This window comes from Tachypleus tridentatus, chromosome 12 (assembly GCF_004210375.1).
Source record: "Tachypleus tridentatus isolate NWPU-2018 chromosome 12, ASM421037v1, whole genome shotgun sequence".
Lineage (NCBI taxonomy): Eukaryota > Metazoa > Arthropoda > Merostomata > Xiphosura > Limulidae > Tachypleus > Tachypleus tridentatus.
In genome coordinates, this window is record NC_134836.1 from 103930360 (window position 1) to 103950215 (window position 19856).

The 19856-nt window shown below is 31.0% G+C and overlaps 1 protein-coding gene across 2 annotated transcripts; it reads left to right on the forward strand.

Moving 5' to 3' along the window:
- Nucleotides 1-47: 47 nt before the first annotated feature.
- Hsp60A (Heat shock protein 60A) lies at nt 48-19293 on the forward strand. Of its 2 annotated transcripts, none has more exons than XM_076471371.1 (12): nt 48-397; nt 1256-1430; nt 6015-6267; nt 9118-9200; nt 9856-9951; nt 12395-12488; nt 13777-13945; nt 15706-15913; nt 16759-16896; nt 17201-17375; nt 17580-17758; nt 18709-19293. In XM_076471371.1, exons 2-12 carry the CDS (start codon nt 1263-1265, stop codon nt 18865-18867), a joined length of 1722 nt encoding a protein of 573 aa, XP_076327486.1. In that variant the 5' UTR covers nt 48-397; nt 1256-1262; the 3' UTR covers nt 18868-19293. The 2 variants fall into 2 exon arrangements, with proteins under 2 accessions (XP_076327486.1, XP_076327487.1); XM_076471372.1 differs by lacking the exon at nt 48-397 and adding an exon at nt 539-612.
- Nucleotides 19294-19856: the final 563 nt, after the last annotated feature.

The window sequence follows — 19856 nt, forward strand, 5'->3', positions numbered from 1 at the left end:
ACGGCTAAAGAGAGCACGTGCTACCTTAACTGCACAATAGTAAGTTCTAGAACGAGTTGCCCCGTAACCTGCATAGTTCATATATTTCATACGACCTTGAATATTTAAAACGGTTTTCACTAATATTTGAGATTATAAATTATAATAATAATGTCTAAATTATTGTTTGTATTTATGTCGCTTTTTAAAGTTTAATACTGAGAATATATTTCTAAGAAAATTACGCTTCTAAAGAATGAATAATATATTATTCCTATTTCTGGCCCTTGATTTTAAGTAGACATGTGGCTCGGGAATTTTCGTCATTGTAAAATTTAGTGCGGTTGTCGGTTAGTTGTGTATCTTTGTCGGGATTTGTTTCGTTTTCCACTTTGAGGTTCTGGTCGTCATTTTTGTGGTAATTATAACTGTTTTCATATATTTTTATATCTTAGGAAAATCGAATTTAATTTCGATGCATTATAATTATATAAAGAAGGTAATGTAATGTATAATTATGCTATTTCTTAGTGTTAAGATGTTTCTTGAACGAAATCGCACGTGAGCTACACGAAGTTGTAACCGACCAACTCTGTTCCAAGAGAGTACCACTCGCTACAACTGATACTATTAGTAATAATATTACTAGTGAATAATAATTTTATTGTACTGTAGTATGGATGTTAATAGTAAATTAAACAATACGATATTAATTCGTTGTAAGTGTAACCATCAATTGTTAATATTAGTGTGAGTGAGAGTTACATAATGTATTACTGTTATGTGAAATTAGGCTTAACTTAGATTAATGAATAATGGTTAGCTACTAATAGGTAATGTTAGCATTATTGTTACTAAAATGGTATTAAGAATAATAATTGCGATCTTTCTTGAGTTCTTGTAAATACTGAGGTAACCGTTTGATGTGTAACTTCTCATTGTCCATAGCCTGCAGATCAAATTTTAATAAAACAGCCGCATGCACTGTAATTTGTATATGTACGTGTTGGAAACAGAACATTCAATTAATGTTTTTTATTTCGCAAACTGGTTTAACTTGTGTAGATAATCACATTTAAGTATGTGAGAAGGGTAAATCTTTTAAAGATGAAAGTCATTATGATGTTTCATGTTCTTCAGTGTTTCCTTGATTCAATGAAACATCAAATGCCAGCAAAAAAAAAAAAAATTCTTATTTTTATAAATTAAAATCCACAACATGGTATGAATTAAAGATATATATTTACTTTTGTTTTAAAGCTTTATTTGTTTTCAGAAATAACATGTACCGTTTGCCAACCATATTGAGATCGTCAGCTGCTCGTCATATTTCACCGGCTTTAAGGAGGGGGTTTGCAAAAGATATAAAATTTGGTGCAGATGTTCGTGCTTTAATGCTACAGGGTGTAGATGTTCTTGCTGATGCTGTTGCTGTGACAATGGGACCAAAGGTAACAATGTTACTTTTGAAAATACAAGTATGAGCTGTAATAACAATTCAAAAATTTTTCCTTGACAGTTTTAACTCTTGCATGATATGACAAACATAATTTTATAGCTTAGAGATAAAGAGTAAAGTTGTAATTTTAATTTATCATCCAGTCCATGAGACAAAATTTGGATTGGGTGTCATGGTTTCTGGTATTAAAATTAAAGCAAATAAAATGCACTCTGATAAAGGTCTAGATCTGTTAATGAAAAAAAAAAAATTTATAAATAAATTCCTTCAGTAATGTTTGGTCATGAATATATAGTTTAGGAGGTTAGCTGTACTGCATTCCTGTTGCACAGAATAGGTTTTTTGTATACCGTGATTTAGTGTAAGAAGCACTTGTGAGTAATTAGTCCTTATTGTTCTGAAAAGAAGGTAAGTACTGTTGATTTGGTTTCTATTTTTTCATGTTCCATACCTGTGATGCTGCCCTGGTGCATTTACTATATCTGCTACTTGTGTTGCTCTGCTATAACTGCTATTGCAGTGTCATCTGTTATTTTTACTTACTGGATTAGCTCTTGCAACTAACTTTGAGTACTTCTTTGTGATTTTGAGCAGATGTCATTATGATGGAGATAATGGTGACTCTAAATGTAGCATTATATCCCTGGCCTTTTCTAATGATGTAACTTGCAAAAATCACGAATGAAGCTAGAGCACTGAGGAATTGGATTTTTTGTTGCATAATGTGAGACCTCTACAATATTTTGTGAGTGATGGCATGAGTTTTATTCTTCCATGTCCTGTACATTAATGCAAGTTTAAGCATGCTGGTGGGCAAATTGCATTGAATCACAATGTAAGTAACTGAAATCTCCACTCAATAACTAAGAGAGAGAGAGAGAGTACCAGAAAGCTTTATTTTGAAATCAGTGCACCAGAAACTTGTATTCTCTGTGGCTTAAACAAAACAGAAAAACTACAGTAACAGTGACAATTGCCATTGAGGGGCCAACCCTCCATATTTTGATGCAACTTAAATTTGTTGGTTTTAATCCAGTGGAGGTGGAGTATTGCAAAAGCAGTATTTTAATAAATGGCATGACATGCTATTGCACGAAAGATTCATGTTCACCCTCACCACTTATATGCATTTCTGAACCCAAGTCCACACTGAATTTCCTTAAAGTAATACAAGTGAAGCACAAGCAATTCATCCAAGCCTACAACAAACCAGCTACTTCTACAATTCTGCCTTAAGCCTTGTATGTTTTAATCCTGTATGCATTATTAACCTAGATTTTCTTTCCCTACAGCTACTCCTGGGCATGGTCTGGGTAGATTATTCGGCACCCAGGCCGTGAAAGTGGCTTTTTTAGGAGCACTTCCACTTTCCCCCACACCTAAGTCCAAGGCATTGGATTTCTAGATTCCTGCCCAGCCCTGAATTGTGTTGAGTTGATATTTCATCCAGTCTGCCAACAAGTTGCTTCTTGCTCCTTTAATCTAATGTTGCATTTGCCTCCACTTTGTCATTTGCTATGCCTACCAGACTCGTACCACCAGATTCATGCTAAACTTATCAGTTTAAAATTATCAATAGCCATGTAGTCAAAATTTTTAACTTCTATAATGTCGGAGTTGAAGGAGGAATGTTTATTCTTGGAGCTCCCCTGGGGAATATTAACCTTCTTCAAAACAACTGCCAGAATTGTGTGTGTATGTGCATGAAATATTATTGAGCATGATCTTCAAAATAGTATTTTGTTTTGTCATTTAGTGGTTTAAAAAAAATTTTTTGTCATTCTAAGAAAATATATAAAAAAAATCTGAAGCATATTTTTAACAGTGTTTATGCATGTATTTCAAAGCTTTGCAAACAGTATATGGTGAAAATTAGGCTTTTATAAACTAGCAGATGTCATGACAGTTCATCACGACTGAAATTTGTGTAATAAACATAGCAAAAACATTTGTAATTTTACAAGAATTTTCAAATTTAAAAATTCTATGTTGTATCAGGCAGTGCAGTTGGGAAGTAAAGAACACAGGTAAATGTATTCAAGTTTGCTTAAGAAAATTCGTACAATTTCTCAACTTTATTCTGATATTGATGTACTTATCTCCACTCACAAGATTAGCTATTATATATGTACACATTTTCTTTGTCATGTAAATTGTTGTGCATTACTTCACCAATAGAATGGAGATGACACATGTGACTCCTTCTATACACATTTACCAAACTATCACTTCCAATTTGGCAGCACTTGTGTTCAGAGATGTGTTTTGTTTGTTTCAAGGTTTTGTTTTTGATATACTTGTGAAGTGGTTTTCATTTATGTTACTTCCACATGTTTTCTGACTGTTTCTTCACCTTAATTTAAACCCGTGTTATTACCATTACATTGTTTATAATTTTGATTTTGGTTCAGTCTTCATGAATTTTAAAGTTCATACTACTGCTTCAGTAGTCACACCTGCAACTTGTGTTACATCACAAACCTTGGGCACAGGAGACCAAGCAGGAAATTTGTTATAATTTATTCATCAGGAATGAAAAGGATGAAACATCACATACCTGAGGTCATGGGAAGGCATGGCAAAATCAGAAGGTAGAAAGAGGTCCAAAGATAGAAATTTACCCATGATCTCAGGTATGTGATGTTTCATCCCTTGGCTCTGTTTTCTAGAAATCATCATGTTCTTCCTTACAGCATGACTGTTTATTTCCATCACTGTTTAGTTTCTCTCTTTGCTTCATAAACCTGCCAATTCTAGATTGTAACAGTCATAAACTGCTGGGTAAAAGAGAAGGGGGTAGCTGCCCATCTGTAGCATGCCTTGTATTAAATAATTCAGTACAGTCTGCTTTTCAAAATAGGGTTTCAGGGTCAGCCATTGCACTGTCTCAGATGATGAGGTTCTTTTGGACTCTCCAAAACTTTTTCACTCCCTTTTTCTTCAACTGGAATTGCCGACTGTGGAGCCACCCTCCTAAATAGGTTCCACACAAAGATGACTATAACCATGCAGTGCAGAGTAAGATAATGGTGTTTTGTGATGTGTAGGTGGTGTGTTATTTTCAGATATGTATCACACAAACTGAAAAAAATGACAAATTGCAGCTCACTTTTTCAATTTGGAGCTTTCATTCTACCTCCTTGAATAGATGTCGGCACCCTATGACTGGATTTTGGATTTATGTAGAACGAGTGGACACAAGTCCTCGTTTTTGTGGTATCTGTATTCCTCCCTTATTTGTATTCCTGTGTTGTGGGTCACAGTAGAGGTAAAAAGGTTTTTTGGTTCTGTACTTTTTGTTATCCCTCATTCTTGCATCTGTTTGAGGATGTTATTTTTGAAGAGTTTTGGTCAGTTTCATTGTTGGAAAAGTTGATTTACATTATATAGACATCATTTTGGGACCATATCTCTGGTACCTGTATTTATAGATCAAAGATGTTGTGTCAGGCTCAGGAGTTTCTAGATTCCTTCCAAATTCTTGAACTTGAAGTAAAGACAATATGATCTTCATCCTACCCCCCATATGGATGTCAATTCCCAGCAACATAGGTTTTGAGTGTAGTTGATTTACTAAGTATGGTCATATCCTAGCCAATCTTCACTTAGGGACACATCCATTGATTTACCTGCTTTTATACTGTGTGAGAATGTTAAATCTATACTTACATGGTTGGGATCATTATCTTGCCACAGTTCTCTCTTACTTGGATATACTCCTCTTTTTTTTCTACCTTCATCTTCTAAACATTTCATGAGCATGTAAAGAGTATATCTGTTTTGGAAGTGGAGTGATTCCCCTTGTAAGATCTGCAAATCTAGATCTTTTGTTTTAGTAGGTGTCCTTTGGATGCTTTTAAGGAGTATCTGTCTTTTTTGCACCAGTCTTGCGTTCTTTTCAATACAGGATTCTAGCCAATCTTGTGGGAGAAGGTACATATTGTATTGGAGGTTATTTTCCCATATTAAAAATGTACTTCTGAGAGGTACTTGCCTCTTGCGCTTCCATCCTTTCTGTGGTGTTTATATCTTCCACACTTCAGAGCGATGGTTTGTTAGAGACATATAGACAGTTTCGTGTGTCATGCAACTACTGGTGGTGAACTGTCATGTGATTATTTATGCAAGAGATATGTTGGAATCATTTGATTACAAAAATGGCTAATCTTGTGACAGTATAGGAAAGTTACTTGTAACTTCCACAATATTATTAAAGATATATGAAATTAAATTTTCAAATAATTAATAAAGTTACGATGAATGTTTTATAAAACTGAAATAAATATTGTTTTAACATTATTTTAATATGAGAAAAGTGTATATTTTTTAAAATAGTGATTTGTATTAGTAGTAACTACTACTACGATCTTTAGTTAAGTATACATTAACATTTGTTGGAAATGAAAAGCAACAAGACAGTCTTATTTAGAGCTTTATGTGTGTGTGTATATATATGTATACATACATACTTTTTGAAAATATAGAATGTGCAATTTTTTATATTTAAGGGTTTTGTAGAAACTAGGATTAACAACTTGAACTAGATAATTTCATTCAAAGAAACTTTTTGATTTAGGGAAGAAATGTGATACTTGAACAGTCCTGGGGTGGTCCAAAAATTACTAAAGATGGTGTAACTGTAGCTAAAGCCATTGAACTGAAAGACAAGTTTCATAATATTGGTGCTAAGCTTGTTCAGGATGTTGCTAACAATACAAATGAAGAGGCAGGAGATGGAACTACAACTGCCACAATTTTAGCACGTTCAATTGCAAAGGAAGGTTTTGAAAAAATCAGCAAGGGTGCAAATCCAATTGAAATAAGAAAAGGTTTGGTTTTATTAGCATTTCATCATTAATGATTTTACTTGGTAGGTGAAAGTGTAGGACTGGTTGTTATGCACTTCAAAATAAAACTACTCTTAATAATCTATATGGTTTAATCCAAGTTATTTTTAAAATAGTATTAGTGTGTGTTTAAAATTTTTTCTAGTCATTTTTAACTCTTTTTTTTGTAATGGGTCAGGGTTCAAAGGCCATGTCATTGTTTGACATACATTCAAAATTTTATTGAACTGTTACTTTATGTAAACAAGTTTGGAATCAAATTGTAGACTATAATTCAAACTTTACAAGTTAATTCCATAACTTAAATGTAAATATTAAAAAACATTCAAATATAGATTTTAGTGAGTTACATGGTATGTTGAATACAGCACCAGTTAAAATTAATGTTCATTATGTCAAAATACTAAATCTATAGTATTATACAAATTAAGAACTCAAATTAATTAATAAGCTAGAATATAAAATAAGAACCTTGTAATTTTTTATTTTACTGAGAAATGGCTTGTGTACCAAATCAAACATGTGGCCCTATTTGCCTCTTTCCATTTTCTGGAACTATTTTTTGTATACACTTCAGTATTTCATGTGAATAACCACTCAACAGCTTAGAATGGCCCTCTAGTGGTTTTTCAGTTATATCAATTGGTTGAAGGCTGCTATGTTCTTTTGAACCAATATTGTAAGGAAGTGAGTTGTCTTTACTCTATTTTGAAGTCATATTTTTTAGATCTAAATACAGCTTTGTTTCTAATCTTGTAGTGGATTTTTGTGGTATTATTGTAGTTATAATTTTGTTATTCAACTGTATGTGTATAAAACCTAAAATTTGGTAACCTCCAAATGAGAAATTTTAAAAACTAAGGCTTAGCAATCTATGTCAAGCCATAAGAGTTTGAAGGTCAAGCTAGAAGAGAAAATTGTTTGCTTTACTTCTTTATTTATTGTTTTATATTTTTAGAAAAAAATGTTTAATTTATTTCTAAATAATAAGCTATATACCTGTATATAATGTATAGTAATTAAAATGTATATTACAAAATGCTAGTCCACTAAAACAGTCAAGACAGTCATTTTAATAAGACAAAAGGTCTGTGTTATATTATTGAATACACTAACATAAGTGCACATGTAGTATGTTAGTGCAAGTTATGTAATGTTAGCTGGGCACCACTGGAGAGTCTGTATAATATATAACATTATGAGAATTATGCTATTTAGACTAAACAGTTGTATTTTTATGTAGTAATATGTAGTTATTCTTGCACAAATAAGCATAACTTACCATTATTTCCGAATGTTTTTATGATGGGTACAACTTTGGTTAGTGACATGCCTCTCACAAAGAGTATAGAAAATAACAAAATATAGTCTTACTGAAAAAAAATATGAAATGTAATTAGATGGTTTCAGAAATTATGCAAATGAAATTTTTAGGATGAATATTTTTAATCATAATGTGAAATCACTTTTCACTCAGGTAACTAAAACAGACTATTTTTACAAACTTTTGATAAAAATATTGCATTTGAAATGTGTAGATGAATTCATGTATGTTATACTGAGCCTGTTGCAAAAGGGTTAATATTTTTCCATTCTGTAAGAATGAAACAAAATGATGCAAGTAGAATAAGCCAGCTATATTTTAACAGATTGGAAATAGAAAAACCTGTTTATTTAACTCTTGTCTATTTTTTGCACCAACCCTTGAAAAGAGTAAGAACATTAAATGTACATTTCTCAAATGTACCATAAGTTTTATAGTCTTCAATTTAGTTTGGTTAGAGAGCTATCAATAGAAAATTGGATCTTTCCTGCCTCACCCACCTGTCACATCCTCTCGTTTTGGATATGTTTATAGTCCTCTGTTACTTTTAATTATACATTGCACGTAAATGATACAAGGCAAATAACATTCCATAGCATTGTGTTCTGAACAGATGAGTCAATATTGCTTGCAGTACAATCAATGTTCCAGTGAGAAATTTTGTAGCTGCTCATGTAACATAGTTGTAAATCCAGAAATATGTGAGACATAGAGGAAATTGTATACTTTTTGCATGTAATTAGTCTGTGTTCTTTGGTCCATTATTTAATTATACCATTAGTATAAAAAAAACAAGATCAGGTAAATACTTTGTTTTTTGTTTATTCCTTATTACAAAAGTAATTAAAATATAAAAAATAGAAATCTTTTTAGGTTTTTAAGATTGGTTAAATTAATAACAAAATATTAAATTATAAATTGATGTGTACTATTACAAGCTTAAAGATACATCATGTTACAATCTGAAATCATTTCTAGAAAGAAAACATTAGTAATTTAGGTTTTGTTGTGAAAGTTGCCATTTCTATTTTAATTTAGGATAGAGAAAAAACAGAAAATGTAGTCTTATTGAAGAAAAATGTTTGAAATGTGTTTGGGAGGTTTTAGGTGTTACAACAAAAGAAATTAGATTTTGAGATAGAAAAAGTATTTTTAATCTTAACATTGAATTATTTTTTACACAGACTATTCAAAACAAATACTCACTACATTAATGGAGAATTTTTTATTTAAGTTTCTATTTTTGAGTGGAATATTTTTAATAAAATATTTTGTATGAAAGACTTGTTTACTGAAAGTGCCAAATTTTGTGAAGATGTATCATATTTAAAGTTAGAAGTATTAAATCTATAAAGACTAAAGTGGTTAGTTAAATTGAGGGAGCTCGTGTTAAGTGGTAAGAGGAGCACTAAATTATTTCATAGGTAAGAATAAATAATGTTTTTCTTAATGCACATCTGAGTCATTAAAGTTTTTTGTAACATTGAATATTTATTTTGTTCCCATAGGAGTAATGACAGCAGTTGAAAACGTAGTTGAGCATTTAAAGAAATTATCTAAGAATGTGACAACTCCTGAAGAAATAGCCCAGGTGATATTGTAGAATTTTTTAACTGCTAAGTTGTTTTTTATAAAATGTTTGTAACTAGTTTCCTTTTCACAAACTCCTCGGTTTTTATCGGTTGGTGTGAAAATGAATACATTAGTAATTCATGGTGGAAACAAAATTTTTGCAACAGCTATGTTTTCATAGGTTTGGCATGAAGCTATTCTACGTCTGACATTAAACTAAGTTTTGAATTTTGTTTGCTTTGTCTCATTAAATATACTTGTCTATACTTACTGTATTATGAAAAGTCACTCACTGTCATTAGTTGTACTTTTAACAAGTACAGTTTATGAAAAATATTTGCCACCGATGCATAGGTAATCTTTGGCTTAAAAAATATGCAGGTAATTTATATTAAAATGTACAAACAAAAGTAGATGTTATTTATACATATTTTAAGTGTCCAGGTTTTAAGGTGCATTTACCTATGTTTTCTTTGCCTTTAACTACAATAAACATGCTTTTGAACAGCAAGTTTTTCGATTAGCGAAATCTTTAGTGATATGTCAAATATGAAGGTTAAGTTCATCTTCTCCTTTGGAGAACAGTCTAATCAAAAGTTTTATCAGTATGAAAAGGAAATTTGGACCATAATTTTTATTTAATAGTGCTGTTATAATGGGGATTCTATTGTTAGGTTGCAACTATATCAGCAAATGGAGATAAGCAAATTGGAGAGTTGATCTCAAGTGCAATGAAAAAAGTTGGAAAAGATGGAGTTATTACAGTCAAGGTGAGATGATTATTACTTTATTTTTTACATAACATTGACCAATCAGAAGGTTTCTAATATTTAACATTGCTTTAATTCAGCATTTTCAATGCTAAATTTATTTTTCTTCAATAAATTTAAGGTAGGTCAGTTTTTTGCAAATGATTTTTTAACACTCATGGGCATTATACAATTCATGATTTGAGGTGAGAGTTCAAGTGTGAAATTCTTTGAAACTAAATTTTTATGATGTTATTACAAACCTACTAATTCAGTAACTTTGAAGTACTGTCTACAGAGAAGGCAACTGACTAAATTGTATCCACCAACAATTTTCTAGCTACTTAAGTTTTTTAAGTGAAGTGTAAATTTACAGTTTTTCATTTTTGTTTCTAACTTGTTATCTGTTAACTGTATTATTGTTTAGTTTCATACGAGTGGGCACTTATGTAGAAGGGTGAGGGGTTCAGGGAATCTTGATCCTTCTGACCATTTTTCCAGAAATTTTTATTTTATGTTGTGTAACAGGCCATTATTGTAGGATGTACAGGAGGGCTGAATCATTTCACCTTTTCAATAAATTAATAATTGTGTAAGATGATAACCAGGAATGGATGCATGGAGGAATCAAAGATGTCTGACATCCTCCTTTCTTTCTTTTTTTCCTCCCTCTTCCTGGAAGAAATTAACTGTATTAGTAAGTGTTTGATAAGTAAATGCAAATAAGAGGGTCCACAGCCCTTTTTTCAAAAATTAATAAACAGTATGGCATACTCTATTCATCCTTGAAAAGCAACACATCATGGTGGGAATACTAGTGGTGCTTATAAGCATTTTAATAAAAGGCTTAACTTTTATTTGCAATCACCAACAACAACAACAAATCAACTGTGTTAATTTGTTTTTCATGTATATTTATTTGTTGTTATAAAAATAACTAAAATGTTGAGATAAGTAAGAGAATGGAAAAAAATGATAGCAGTAGAAAATTTTCATGAGTAACTTGTGCATTATGTCTTTCAGTGTGGTAGCATGAGTTAGATGTTCACAGTGAGTTACAAATTGTGTCAGGTTAATTATTAATTAGACATGATTCAAGTAGTTATAAAATTATCATGAACAGTTGAATGTTGTTTTGAACCTTAAGCTATTTAAGATAATTGCAGTTTTCTTTCCTAATATGCATTCTTGAAAGAAGAAAAAAAACTTAGTTGTGTGTGTGAGAGAGAGAGGTTATAAAGTTGATTTAAATCAAATGAGTTCATGTAGAGTCAGGTTGAATAAGTAATAAATAAAATGTAAACTTTTTCTGAGAAAAAGCATTTGGTATTTATTTAGATTTTAGGGGTTATGCAGATGAAATTTGAAAGTTCTGAGTTGAAGAAAAGTATTTTTAAAACTAACATGAAAATCACTTTGCATACAGAATTTTCAACACTGACTCCATTTAACCACAAACAATTCTTTAATTAAAAAAATACTTTATTAAAAGGTAATTTTGTTTTTGTGTGAAAAAACTTGCCATATTTCATGGAGATAAACAAAACTAGTTGGGGAAGTTGTAGTTTCTTCTTTGATGTTATTGGGTCTGCAGCAATATCCGACTCTGTGTAAAAAGTGAACTGTTCAGAGCATTATAATTAATAAACTATTTCAGATGTTCACACATACAGCAAATTTCTGAACTACAAGTTAAGTAAAACTAGTTTTTGATCTTCAAGCTAGTCTAAATTATTTTTCTTGCATGTAGCTGTATTTGATTGATTGGATTATATTTCTGACATGTCAACAGTTTAATATTTTGCATTTTCAAGTGTATAGTTTGTTTTATTCACTGTAATGTGACACATGGATCTGAAAAAAAATATTCAATGAATGATAAAAATAGCTTGCCATACTATTTTCAAGAAGTGCATAAGACTTCCTAGTCTTTTTTTTTCATTTTTAGTATAGAGAATGGCAGGTTAAGATTTATCTTTGGTTAAGACAGCTTTATTTTTCTAAGTGTGTTTTCAATCTTTGCAGTGGGTTGTCTTCAGGTGTGGTTATTTTGGGAGAGCTTGATAATTATTTGAATAAGAGTTGGCTTGAGTGTGTTATTTTGGAGTATAATGTACATCAGAATACATAAATCAGTTCTTTTGGTTTGAAATTTATTTCACAGTGAAAGTTAGGCTTAACTTTTGATATAACTGTTAGAAACTTCCTATGACTTTATTAAAGATCTAAAGAACCATCATGACAAATATTTAAAAATTTGTTTGGAGAAAAAATGTAGTCTCTTGCTGAAACTATGCAGTCTTGTAGCAATTGATAATTTATCATGTATTTTGCTACTAAAAGACTGGAAGATATAAAATATTTCATAACTGTTCCCATTTATTAATTTCCATTCTAACATACTGTATTTAAACACATGTATATTTAGGTTTGACTCTGTGAAATCTGATTTTTTGGTTTGTAGGATGGAAAAACACTCCATGATGAACTAGAAGTTATTGAAGGCATGAAGTTTGACAGAGGTTACATTTCTCCTTATTTTATTAATACATCAAAAGGTAATTTTTTTAAATAATAGTAAAGTTAGAATATCAAGAAACAATCCTGAATGCATGAAGTATCTTTTCATAAAATTTTGAAAGCTTCTAGTCAGCATAATTTTGTTGTACACAAAAATTTTTTTTTAATAAATGTCTTTATTTTGGTTCTTTAGAAAGGCTGTTTTCTTTCACCCTAACTATAGCAAAGGTTAAATATATCAAAAATACCTTTTTATAGAATTAGAATGATTGCAGATTAACACACAATTAGAACTACTGAAGAACTTTAGGCCTATTAACTTTTCACAGCTGCTGCCATCAGTCTTGTTTTATTGTTTGTTGACCTGTGTTTTAACTCATGCAACAAAAAGTACATAAACAGTTTCAGGTTACTAACTGTGTATGTTCCTTGTGTGTTCTTGAAGTAGCAATAACAATTTTTACATTTTGTATAACCTAGCAAGTTTTTATTTATTAGTTTTATTAAAAATTTGCACTTTCATTAGTTCTGTCTTTGCACTCAGAATTGTGATTTTGTGAACTTTTTCTTGTCTTAAAACTGGCACAAGTTACTTGTTTTTATTTTTTTTATTAAGATAATTAAAAAATAAACCATTACCCTTTGGACCTCAAATGGCACAGCAGTATGTCTGGGACTTATGCTGCTAGAAACTGGGTTTTTGTACCCTTTGTGGACAAGCACAGATAATCCATTGTGTTGCTTTATGCTTCAAAATAAACAAAGCATTACCCTTTAGAGCACAAACTTCAGTCTATATACATTGAGATTTATTTACAAAATAATTTCTTTCATCATGGATGTAAAATGGAGTATTGTAAAGAGTTGTTTAGTTCACATAATGTTGGTTATAAATATGTACCACTGACAAGTAGGCAAGAGTAAGTAACTAATTTAAAAGTATGAAGCTTGAGGAATAGTTTCTGTGGTGGGTGTGATAAATATTGTTAACATTTCAGGTGAAAGGTTCTTTTATATTCTAGTGTGTCAGTAATTATAGTTTATGCATCTTATTGGTAGACACTCTGAATCCCATATCAGAGTAAAAAGAAAAGCTAAAAGGGGAGAGTTAAGAGACGAGACATTCACGTGATGTACAGAATTGGGAGTCTATTTAAAATCTTATGAAATTAACAATTTATAATTTAGGTAATATGACAATTTTAAACATTGGTAATAAAGCTTTATATATATAAAGTTAAATTTGGAATATCACTGTGTGAAAGAATGAAATATGTATTCCTGTCTGGGTAAATAACTAATATAGTGCTTTAAACCTTCTTACAGGAGCCAAAGTTGAATTCCAAGATGCTTTGGTATTATTTAGTGAGAAAAAAATTTCAAACATTCAGTCCATAATTCCAGCCCTTGAGCTTGCAAATGCACAACGTCGCCCTCTGGTTATAATTGCAGAAGATGTGGATGGAGAGGCTCTGAGCACTCTGGTGCTAAATAGGTTTGTCATTTTCCTTCTGTTGTAATTGTGCTAAATACATTTTTGCAGCTTCGTTTGTTTTTTTTATGCTACCACAGTCAGTTGAGTGCTATCCTTTGTTTGCCTTGAGAATAATTAAATCTTTTAAACATAAAACTTCAAAAAATGCTAATGTCATTTTGTTTCGCAATATTTATCTAACATGCTGATTATGTAGTAACTGTGTTCTCAGGTGTGGGTCAAAGTGTGCATGCTACATGATATTTGAAAGGGTGCCATTTGGCTTTAGTACTGTGTATTTGATATTAGTTACTAAATACTCACTTTACCCTACATTGCCGAGTTAGTAACAGTTCGTGATATAGGAGAGTAAATACTAGGTGCAATATATAGAAATACTGAGAAAAAAAACTTCTGACGGGCAGTTAAGAGTTTCTAGATGCTAGTCAAGCTGCAAGATATACAAGAGTAGTGGTATCTTTTATGTGAACAACTCCCAACATTTTGTCTCATCAAAGTCTATATTGAGCTAATTCAGACATATCTTAAATACAAATATTTTGGTAACACATCTGAAATTCTTTGTATTACACAGTTACATGTTACTAAAAGCTTATCACATGTCATGTAGTAAACTTGAAATTAGTCAGTTTTCTCCAATATGGGGCCAGTCCATGTGCCAAGTGTGCAGATGTAATTTGTTTTTAACCTCGTTATGAAATTTTGACAGCTCATTATAAGTTATAGGGGAGAATCGGTTTTCAATTAAGTATTTTTTTACTGAAAATTTTCTGTGGATACATGGACTGAAGATGCTGACAGCTTTAAGTGCAAAATATTTTTCATGTTAAGATTTTAAAATACTGTTCTTTGCCTGAAAATTTTAAGTTTCAGTTTCCTTTGTAATCTCTAAAACCTCCTAAATAAATGTTGTTTTTTCAGCATACTTTTATATCTTACTCTGTGCAGACTTGGTCAATTTGACTGATTTTGTAACCACCATAAAAAAAATCTAAGTTGCCAATATTTCCTTTATATAATGACTACAGATTCTAACAAAAGAAACTAAAGTTTAGTATTATAACAGTCAACATCTGTATGCACTTATTTTTACATTCTGTTCTTTAAACTGTCTAATTGGTAATTCCCCCACACACACACACACACACACACACACACACACACACACACACACACACACAAATTGTAAATCACTTTACAAGCAAGTAGCACATGTTTCCATGTTGAATGACATGAAACAGGAACTGCTCACAGGCATACTTTGAAGATTTTTTTTTATGTTATCTTATCAAACCTAACAAGTTTCTAAATTTTACAGTTTAGTTATTCTTAACAATAAATATACATGAAAAACAAGAAATGCATGTTTTGCATTTGATGTCTTTTGCTGTTAATTGTCAGTGAAATTTAATCCTGTCATGGTCATTGGGTTAATTGTGTGTTATTTTTCAGATGATTCAGTTTGTATGACATCTACATGTTGTGCTACTTGAGGTATCAATATAGCAGTAGAGATAAAAACTTAAATTTGCTCTTTGTGTGCAAGTGAAATAACAGAATGCCATCTGTGAACAACACAACTGAAAGTTGCTTTTTAAGTATTAGTAAGAAAACAAAACTGTGGTACAATAAAAGTATTTTACAAATTAACTTTTCTGCATAAAAGACTTAATGTTGAAAAATAAAATGCTACTAAGAATTCTGTAGAAATTGGGTGTAGCAAAAGTTTGGAATTCTCACAATAAAGAACTTGATTATAGGTTAAAAGTAGGTCTCCAGGTTGTAGCAGTGAAAGCACCTGGATTTGGAGATAACAGGAAGAATACTATGCATGACATGGCTGTTGCTACTGGTGGACTTGTGTTTGGTGATGATGCTAATCTTATCAAAATGGAAGAAGTTCAGTTATCAGACTTGGGAGAAGTTGGTGAAGTTACCATTACAAAAGATGATACCTTACTGCTAAAGGTATATAACTTAATTCTGAAGTGCAATCATCTGATTGCAAATATATCTATATTTAAGTACATTTTATGTGAATTGTCTATTTATGCTAGTTTGTATTTATTCTTGGATTAAATAGTATTTCATCACTTACTGCATGCTTCATTTATTGGTTAAAAGTACGTACAAATAAATTCTTCTTACTAACCAGTAGTGGTCAACAATCAGCTGTTGGGAAATGATGCAGAAGATTAGATTTTTGGTTTTATCATAAACTGCAATGCTGTAAAAATTTATGAAATGTCCAGTCGAGCATCATTATTAACCAACTTTGGGTACCCTTTCAATGTATGCTGTGCAATTCTCATCCAAAAAGATTTCTTTTAAATGCAGGTCTAAATCACTAACCTCCTCCCTCCCTATGCTTCAGCAAGTTGTCCTGTTGAAGCCAATTACACTATATGTTTCAGTAGTAAAACTTGTTTCTGATTTAAGTAGGCTTAGTATGTAGTTAGTTAAAATACCGGGAAATTATTTATTATTGTAAGTAGTAACCTACTGATCTGGATATTCAGTTGGTATTAGTTTCATTTAATTTTTTTTATAGTTTACAATGCATCTAAATTTATTATAGACTAAAGAGCAATAAAGATGCTCTGAAAGCTTATGCCACCAGAAAAGACTGATGTATAAATCCTTTATACAGTTTTTATTTTTTAAGTATTTGTGTTTAGTGTTATGGAGTCTCTTATATTTGTGCTTAGGAGAATGGGTTATCATACAATAAACTTGTTCACCATATAATGGAATTAAGTATTATAAATGAGATTAACTAATTATGAAACAAGTTTGTTTTTTAACTTCTGCAGGGGAAGGGAAAGAAGGAAGACATTGATCGTAGAATAGACCAAATTAAGGATGAAATTGACATGACCAACTCAGATTATGAGAAGGAAAAGTTGAGTGAAAGACTAGCAAGGTTGGCCAGTGGTGTAGCTGTGTTAAAGGTAATTAGTTAAAAATTCCTTTGTTATATCTTGTAAGTAAAATGTTATTAAAGATAAAATTAGTTTGTTTTTTTAACATTACAAGTGCATCCTGGAAACATCAAATTTCAAAGTTAATTTCCAGACCTGAAAAATTATGAAAAACTGACCGTTATTGAACAAATAAATTAAAATATATTTTGTTAAATAACATATTAAAAGATGAAAAAAGGCATGACTGTAAGAAAGATATGAAAGACAATGCAAGATCACAAAATGTAAAGAAGTGTCAAATGTCATGGAAAATTATTTATGATAATTCCAGGTTGGTGGTTCCAGTGAAGTGGAAGTTAATGAAAAGAAAGACCGTGTTAATGATGCATTAAATGCTACGAGAGCAGCTGTTGAGGAAGGTATTGTAACAGGTGGTGGAACAGCACTTCTAAGGTGTTTGCCCATCTTAGAACAGTTACAAGGAGACAACAGTGATCAACAAATAGGTAAATGTACTAAAATGGCTGAATTTTTTATTTTTTTTTTATTGCTTTACACAGTTTTATGTTTTTCTTTCTTTCAGCAGGTAGCTTAAATTTATTTCCCTATTAGAAATACTAAGGGACAAGTTTGTAGGTGACAGTTAGAATTGAAATCAATGGGTCTTCTTGCACAGAATATTAAAAGTGTATTTTGACAATTATTTTCAGGTATTGAAATTGTGAAGAAAGCATTAAAAATGCCTTGCAAACAAATTATAGAAAATGCTGGAGTAGATGCTGCAGTAGTTGTTCAGAAAGTTATAGACTCTGACCGTGATGTAGGATATGATGCTTTGAATAACAAGTATGTCAACATGATCGAAGCAGGCATAATTGATCCCACAAAGGTAAAGATTTAGAAGTTTTAACATTTGTTCAGTCAATATCTCGTTTAAAAAATGTTTATTGTTCTTTTAAACTTATTTTTGGAATATATACAAATATATTGTTTCTTGTTCTTATTTCAGATTTGTTTGTTTTGTTTGTGTTTTTACGTAATTGGTATTAGTTTGTACCATGGATAATTACTCTGACATTTGAAGTGTTGTTAGTATAGAAGATCAGTTCTATATACATTTAATGTATTTACTTTTTGTTTCTTTTACTCTTTTTTGACAATCATAGTTTTCGAAGGCCATATTATCACATTTGTTGGTTTGCATTCAATGTTTCATAGAACTACTATATCAATAAGTTTGAAATCAAATTTTAGATTACCATTCAAACTTTAATGTTATATACGTGTTAATTTCTTGATTTAAAAGTAAATATTAAAAGAACCCATCTAGATATTGATTTTAGGGAGTCGTGTGGTGTGTTGAATGCAGCATTGTTTAAAATTAGTTATTTGTGATGTCAAATACTATGTCTAGTTTTGTACAAATTAGAAACTCAAATTACCAATATTGACAAGCTTAAATATAAAAATAAGAACCTTGTAATTTTTTATTTTGCTGACATATGGCTTGTGTACCAAATTAAACACTTGGAAATGGTCCCTTACTTACGGTTACTTTAATATGTGACATGAATAACCAATTGATAGATTATAATGTCCCCATAGTGATTTTTTTTCAGCTATCTTAACCTGTGAAAAGGCTATCACCTTTTTTCGAACCAAAAGTTCAAGCATGTAGGTTGTGTGTTTTAGTCTAGTCAGTCATATATTTTTTGTAGACTTAAATACAGCTTAGTTAGTTACTAAGCTGTATTTATATTTTTCATTTTATTATTATTATTATTATTATTATTATGATGCATTGATTTGATTAAGAGCCTTATTTTTTTTTTTTTTTAGGTTGTAAGAACAGCACTTATGGATGCTGCTGGTGTTGCATCTCTTCTAACAACAGCTGAAGCTGTTGTTGTAGAACAACCTAAAGAAGACAAAGGTGATCCAATGGGAGGTATGGGTGGAATGGGGGGCATGGGAGGTATGGGTGGAATGGGTATGTGAAAATGATGAAAAAATAATGGATAGTCAGTGTTATCTTCTTTTAATGATGCATTTTAGTTTCAGATAACTCATTCTTACACTGCAATGATTACTGGTTAAAAGTTAGTGACATAAAAGAACTGAAGTTCAAGATCCACATGGAATTGGAACATTTTTTTATTGTGATGGAAATGTGAAATGTTAGGTTATTGAAATGAATGAATAGTTTGCAGCATTTGACAGTTTTTTCTTATTCTTGTATGTTCAGTCATTGCTCTGGGAACAAATCCATGTTGCTGGCCTTTTGAGTCATTGTTATGATAGATGAAAACATTTTCAGTTTCAGTCATTTTTCCAGTCATGATGTAAACTGATAATCTTGTTCATTTTCGCTGTGTAGGCATTCATGTAAACTAACTAATTAAATAAAGTTTTCTGACAAAGTGACATCATGTTTTCATTTACTTGTATTTGATGCTGCCTGATAAACTTGAATAAGCACTTTTTAATGAATCAAAAACTAAACATACAGTTAAAGCTTTTTTTTTTTTGTCTTGTTTGGAGTTCATGAAACATTTCAATAAACATTTGATTATTAGTCTACTCCTTATTCAGTTATCACACTTGTGTTCTCTATTTACATACATTCAATAATGTTGTGGCAGTGCATTCATCTTCTGGTTAACATCTGCTTTTCTGAACTTAATGTCAAAAAATCTACCATTTCATTGTGGGATGTTCCCTAGGAATGGAGAATGATGTGGAAAAAACCTGGTGGTAAGCACACCACATCTATTTATACTGACTGGTGTTGTAGGTTTTAGCACTAGTCTTCATTAATTATACTGTATTCTAGTGGTTGAACCATGTGCATTGAACTTGTATACCACTAGAAAGGTATTTCTTGGATGTTTGCAGTTAACCCAATTGTAACATTCATTGTCACAATGAAAAAGTTAATGTTCAAAGGTCATTTTGTACAACTGTTTTTAAATACCCATCACAACTGA